This window comes from Mustelus asterias, chromosome 19 (genome assembly GCF_964213995.1).
Source record: "Mustelus asterias chromosome 19, sMusAst1.hap1.1, whole genome shotgun sequence".
NCBI classification, from domain to species: Eukaryota; Metazoa; Chordata; class Chondrichthyes; order Carcharhiniformes; family Triakidae; genus Mustelus; species Mustelus asterias.
Genome location: NC_135819.1, coordinates 51,199,771 through 51,206,572, shown reverse-complemented (window position 1 = coordinate 51,206,572; position 6,802 = coordinate 51,199,771). Strand labels below are relative to the sequence as shown.

The window sequence follows — 6,802 nt, the reverse complement described above, 5'->3', positions numbered from 1 at the left end:
TCCTTCATCATAACCGATATTGTAAATGGTTCTCTGTCTTCAGGTCTCTCCTTGCTCTCTCCACTGTCATTACCTCTCTCCTCGCGAAAAACAACCCTTGACCTCACCATCCTTGGAATCGACCTTCTCAGCTCCAACCTTCCTTTCCTCTCCAAAGTCCTTGGACATGTTGTTGTTTCCCAAATATCTTTCCCAGAACTTCGTGTTTGAATCCATCCAATCAGGTTTCTGTTGCTGCCACATTTTCGTAACAACTCTTCTTAAAGTCACCAATGACATCCTATATTACTGTGACAAAGGTAAATTGTTTTTGGTCCCCACTCCACAGCAACAGTCTGAGACTAAACCAGTCTAGTCACAACATTGGTGTCACATTTGACCCAGAGATGGGTTACTTTTCCCATATTTTTGCCATCGCTAAGACCATCTATTTTCACCTCCATAACATTACCTGACTTCACACCTGTCTCAGGTCATCTGTTGTTGAAACCCTCATTCATCTTTTTATTACCTCTAGACTTGACTACTCCAATGCACTTTTGGTTGCATAGTCTCACACATTCTACCCTCCATAATCTTGAGGTCATCTAAAATTCTGCTGCCTGCGTGTTGTAGCAAATCCCAATCCCCCATCACTCCTGTGCAGGCTGATCTACATTGGCTCTGGGTCAAGTAATGACTTGTCCTTAAAATTCTCATCCTTGTTTTCAAATCCCTCCATAATCTCAGAAGCTTCTCCAGCCCTATAATCCTTGGAAATACTTGCAACCCTCTGTTTTAGGCCTCTTGCGCATTCCCAATTCTCATTGGTGGCTTAGCTGCCTTGATCTGAAGCTCTGGAGCAACCACCCAAGTCCCCACACACCCCCTCCCCCCCCCACTCCCTCTCCGACCCCACTAAACATCTCAACATTACTTTCCTGCTTTAAGTCATCCCTTAAAATGCACTGAAAAGAGTAGTGTCACAATAAAAGGCAAACTACAAGGTGAGCCAACTGATGGGGAACATCCAAATGACAGGGACAGATGTCTTCAACTCCCAGAAGGATCATGACTGATCACAAGGAAAAATAAAAATTGAGTTTGTACCACAAATGAATGAAGTGAACACTCCCTTCAGAAAGAACAGGATAAGCAGGTGGTCCTCAACGAGCAGTTTTAGCAGATTGAAGCAGGACCAATAGTGTTTTAAGTAGTCCAGTCAGGGCTGGCAGTGTGTGGTTAAACTAGTTGTCCACCTATCCTTTCAAGTCTGCGTCCCTTGGGTTAGAGGGAGTGGAAATGAGGGAGATGGGATCACCTGGGCATGATTGTCTTCAAGTACTGCGCCAAGTCAAACGACATCCTGGCTTGAACATTTATCACTGCACATCCTGGAATTGCTTCCCTTTCACTGTGACCACAATGATGCCAGCAGATCAGGAAGGGGACAGAGCACTTGGGGGGGGGGGGGGGGGGGGGGGCGGATGTCATAAATGTGGCTTTGCAATTGTCACCAATATTTGGATGTAAAGAAAAAACAAAGCAAGTGACCCATGCCTCACTGATGTTTGGAGCCTTGTGTTCAGTTTCCCATTGATACTGTTGGGCACCTTCATACAATCACGTTGTGAGCATTCTTTGAAAGTAAATATATACTTCCATAAATCTTAGTTGATGATGAATTACATCTGCGATTTTCTTTGTAAAGTGAAAGGGATTTTTACAGGAGGCAAAATGGCCATATGAAAATGAGCTGCAAAGAGGGATTATACTAGATAGCCTTTTCTTGGTAAACACAATGGCTGGAATTCTCCAGTCTTGCATGCCCCACTCCCGCTGCCAGCAAGAATGGAAAATTTGGTGCTCAGCCATATCTTCATTCGCTGCAGCGGGAGTGGAGAATCCCAGCTGCAGGTGAGGTCGGAGAGTTCCAGCCAATGTGTCAAATAGCCTTCTGCGGTCTAAATTTTCTACTGATAATCAACAATACCCAGTACCCAGGAAATCATCAACACTGCCCAATTTTACACATGAACTGCCAGATAACTCAAAGCATTATACCTACTGTGAAGTTCTTAGGACAGGAAGCTATGTATTCAGACATTTTTAGACAAGTATTTACTGGAATGTCCATCAGAGAACATCTAAGCCTTATTGACAAACTGGGATATTCCTCTCAATCGATCTGTTTAGATGCTGCTGGACTCATGTGAATAGCTTCTGACAGCCCTCAACATGAGCCTTGAATGCTTCCACCAATGTCTGCTCCCCCACTCTCCTTTGAACACCAACCCTGAGATCCAATTAAGGGTGAACAGTAATGCCACAGTCAAGCTTCTCCTTCATGGAGGCTGGATACATGATACTTCTCAGCTGTAATCAGATCCAGAAAGGAGACATTTCCACACTGCCTCAAGGAGCAACCCACCACCACATCAGACATCTTGATGGCCACTTCTGCCAGCATAATGGAGGCACAAGTCAAAACAGCTACCACAGTGGTACCATCATTCTCCAGAACCATCATAAATACCTCAATCTGGAATCTAGGGTACAGGTGGAGGCAGATGGCAAGTTTTAAACTCTGTTCCATAAAGTACTCCTTCTCCAGGTTGCTCTGAATCCAGGCTTCTCTCTTCCTGCAAGAGAACAGGGTGTATCTGAACTCACAACCCAGTGTGGCCCCACTCAAGCCACGCTCCTCCTTCCTGTCACTCTCTTGGCAGTCCGGACATGATGCATAGCACCTTGCTCCTCCTGTATTCAGGATACATTGAGCTGTCCGCCTGGCTCACCAGCCCAACTCAGGAAAACACCAGCCATGGTTTGGCTGCCAATTGTTCATGCCATGGCCTTGCATCTGCACCTTCTTCCCACAAACGCCAGAAATGACTGGGATTCTTCTAGGCCTTGCATCCATTATATACATCGTGATGTCTACCAACATGAGGCAGGGACTCAATCCAGAGGCATTTAAAATTAGAATTGTGTGAGCTATTAAACATGGATCATTACTTTCTCTTCTTAGTGTATTCCCTCTGCTGGTACATGTGCAAATTGGCAGCCTCAAGTGAACAAAACGTAATATTCAATATACTATACTTACTTTGATACTTGGTTCTGCATGTTGATGTTTAACTTTATACAATGTGATAGCATGCAAAACACAATGGCCACAAAATTTGGTTCTATACTGCTAATAGCTTCAGCATCATGGGAGTCCCAGTGATGGTGGCCAATCCAGTTTTGATTATTGATGTAACCCACATGGCATTTCATGATCGTAGGGGTGCTAGCGTGAGTGTGCCTTTCACGTGTGGAAGCATTGCTCCAACTGTAGGATTACTCATGCTATTTAATGGGATCTGGTAGACTGCTTTTGACTTTCCTTTCCCGCTGCAGCGTGAGTGGAAATATTGCATAGCATTTTATTGAAGTCATCAGGGAGTGGTGCTGAAATTATCGAAGGAGTTCAATGCAGTTTGAAATGTCTGAGCAAAAAGGGTCCTGCCACTTGGGGTTTGGAAGTGGTGGAAGGGGTTATTTGCAGCCCCTCTTGGTTGCAGAATGGCAGTGACAGAGAGAAAAGCCTGGAGGGAAGAGGAGGATGGCTCTCAGCAGAAGGCTGTACACACATGGAGTCCTCAGAGTGCACTTTCCCTACATCCACCTTAGCCTGGAGCTGTCTCTGAGGGAGTTACGAAGGGGCAGCAAGCGCTCCGAAAGCTAATGGCTTTTGCTACCAAATAGACCTGTTGGACTTTAACCTGGTGTTGTGAGACTTCTTACTGTGTTTATCCCAGTCCAACGCCGGCATCTCCACATCACGAGTTGCAATTCACCCAGGAGAACATCATTGAAACATGTCAGCTACGACAGCTAGAAGCACAGCCATTGTAGAGTGCCACACAATGCTGCTAGCGACCTTTTTGTGTGTTATAATGATATTAAAGACACCAATCGCTGAGAAGGAATTGTGGGTTCACATGTTGTGGGTTAAGAACATAGAACATAGAACAGTACAGCACAGAACAGGCCCTTCGGCCCACGATGTTGTGCCGAGCTTTATCTGAAACCAAGATCAAGCTATCCCACTCCCTATCATCCTGGTGTGCTCCATGTGCCTATCCAATAACCGCTTAAATGTTCCTAAAGTGTCTGACTCCACTATCACGGCAGGCAGTCCATTCCACACCCCAACCACTCTCTGAGTAAATTTCATTTGCTAATTCTAGGCACATATGAACAGAGATACATGGACAGAAAGTTTGATGTTTACAGAGCCGCAAAACTGTGGAAAAATGCTTGGAGGAAATAACATTGGATATATCTAAAATTAGCAAAGCTTGTTTTTCTTTTGGCTATTACATTACAGAACAGCATTTAGATTGGATAAGGAAATAGTATGCAAGTCCAAAGATGTGCGGGTTAGGTTGATTGGCCATGCTAAATTAACCCTAATGTTAGGGGGATTATTAGGTAAATGAGGGTTACAGGAATAGGGCCTGGGTGAGATTGTAGTCAGTATAGTCTTGATGGGCCAAATGGCCTCCTTCTGTCCTGTAGGGATTCTATGATTCTATGAAAACATTATTCATCCACTGGAAGCAATATTATGTGCCTGTAGGTATCAGTAGGAAGGAGAGGTGTTGTTGCTAGGTATAACCTTGCGTTTTCAGTGAAACAGTTGAATCTGTGCAAACTTCCAAACAAGGTTCAGTTCAAACAAGTCAAGTTAACCCATATTTTCTGCATTTGAATTCAATCCTAATCCCAATCTTTTAAAATTCATTCTTATTTGTTGAAATAGTAATGCTATCTGTCAATATGATTTCAGCATTATGTGGTATAACCAATGATGGAAGCCATTTCTCGATTCCATGGCGATTGATTGCATTAGAATTGTCACAGTAGAATTGTCCAATTGGGCAATCCTGGGTAGATTTCTGGTATATCTGTGTGAACTCACCTTATTTCCTATGTGGAATGGAGGGGTGGAATTCCCAAACTGATTATCTCCCCATTGAGCCATGTTATGAATGCTCCTTCCGTAGCCAACAATCCTGGTGAACTTGGACCCAAAGCTTCTAGGCTCAGCAGCAGGGCACTACCACTGTGCCGCAAGAACTCTTGCACAGATAGGTAAAGCGTGTCACATGAATCATTCAGAATGTTGCTAGTGATAAGAGGTGTCGGCTGGAATTCTCCAACCTCGCCTGCAGCTGGGATTTTCCAGTCCCACTGCCAGTGTGAACAGAGAATTTTGCACTCAGCCAAATCTCCATTCACTGCAGCCCAGCATGCGAGAATGGAGAATTTCAACCGTGATGTAGGTTCCCTCTTACTGGCTAACTATGAGGAACATTACACAGGTATAAGAAGGGAGCTAATAATTGCCAGTACAATCAATTTGAATTTCATTTTAATTTTACATTTACTCATCTTTACAAATGTGAAAAATAGTACGACACACTAAAGTTTCTTGCCAATAATTATTCTTGTTTTCTTTGTTTCAAGTAAGCCATACCAATTTGACCAGTAATTTCAGTTTTTATAATGAATCATAGAATCCCTAGATTGCAGCAGGAGGCCATTCGGCCTATCAATCCCATCAAGGCCCTATCCCCATAACCCCCGCTAATCCCCCTGACACTAAGGGTCAATTTAGCATGGCCAATCAACCTAACCCACACATCTTTGGACTGGGAGGAAACCTGAGCACCCAAAGGAAATCCGAGCACCCAAAGGAAACCCACGCAGACATGGGGAGAACGTGCAAACTCCACACAGACAGTCACCCGAGGCTGGAATCAAACCCATGTGCCTAGTGCTTTGAGGCAGCAGTACTAACCACTGTGCCACTGGGCTGCCCCTTAATGAAGCCTTAACTTAAAATCATTTTGGGTCTTTTGTCCCAAGGATTCATTTCATTCTATTTGCCAAATTAATTGTGCATCAGGACAATACAGTCTTGATGTTAGCTGCACAATGCTGATTTACTTCAAAGCTGCATAAGGTCACATAATTTTTCAAATTATAGGAAAATTCTACTACATGCATTCAATTTGATTATTTTCAAATGTCACCTAATAATGCTCCAATAAACTGTCAGAAATATATTCGACATAAATGTTTTTGCTTTCAATTATAACTCATTAGCAAAATATGCATAAAAGTCACATAACGACATTGCAGATTGATAGATGAGGAAGCAATCCTAAACGCTTTTGTTTTTGCATAGTTCCATTAATCACATTTCTGAACCTATTATTCACACACAATTAGATTTTGTTAGGATAAGGTATAAGGATGTTCTAATCATTTTTTTCATGGATTGGAAAGGCTCACTAATTTGATTTACTGTCATCTCCACTGCTGATAAAGATCTGCGGATTGATAAATGTTTTCAGTGAATGAGTTTGGTGATCGAAACTATCCTGTAGCTTGTTTTTTGAGCATTAATTAAGGTGTAATTAAATCAGACATGCTTCTAATGAGAGATGCTTACCTGCAGCTTTCTTTATCCAGCTGGAAATTGCACAGAGGATAGATTCTAAAATCCATCAGCAACTGATGTTCAACCAACCAGCAAAGAGAGTACTTATGCATTTCAGAAGTTACTGATGCAAGTAAATCCTTTGCAATTATTTCACACTTACTTAAAATGAAACAGATTTTCTTTTCAATATATGGTACTTAGAAACGAAATCCCATATGCTATATAGCTTCGAGTGCATGCAGAAAATGTGCAGATCAAGCAGGATAGTTTAAAGTACTGGACCTCTATTCACATTATACTTTTAAATCAGTGGAAATGCGG

At 42.7% G+C, this 6,802-nt stretch overlaps 1 protein-coding gene across 1 annotated transcript; it reads right to left on the bottom strand.

Moving 5' to 3' along the window:
* Positions 1-2,133: 2,133 nt before the first annotated feature.
* Positions 2,134-5,014, bottom strand: exosc6 (exosome component 6). Its single transcript, XM_078234614.1, is given in 5 exon segments — positions 2,134-2,252; positions 2,255-2,318; positions 2,321-2,707; positions 2,709-2,885; positions 4,952-5,014. Coding segments are annotated over 5 exon segments (810 nt in total).
* Between the last annotated feature and the right edge of the window lie 1,788 nt (positions 5,015-6,802).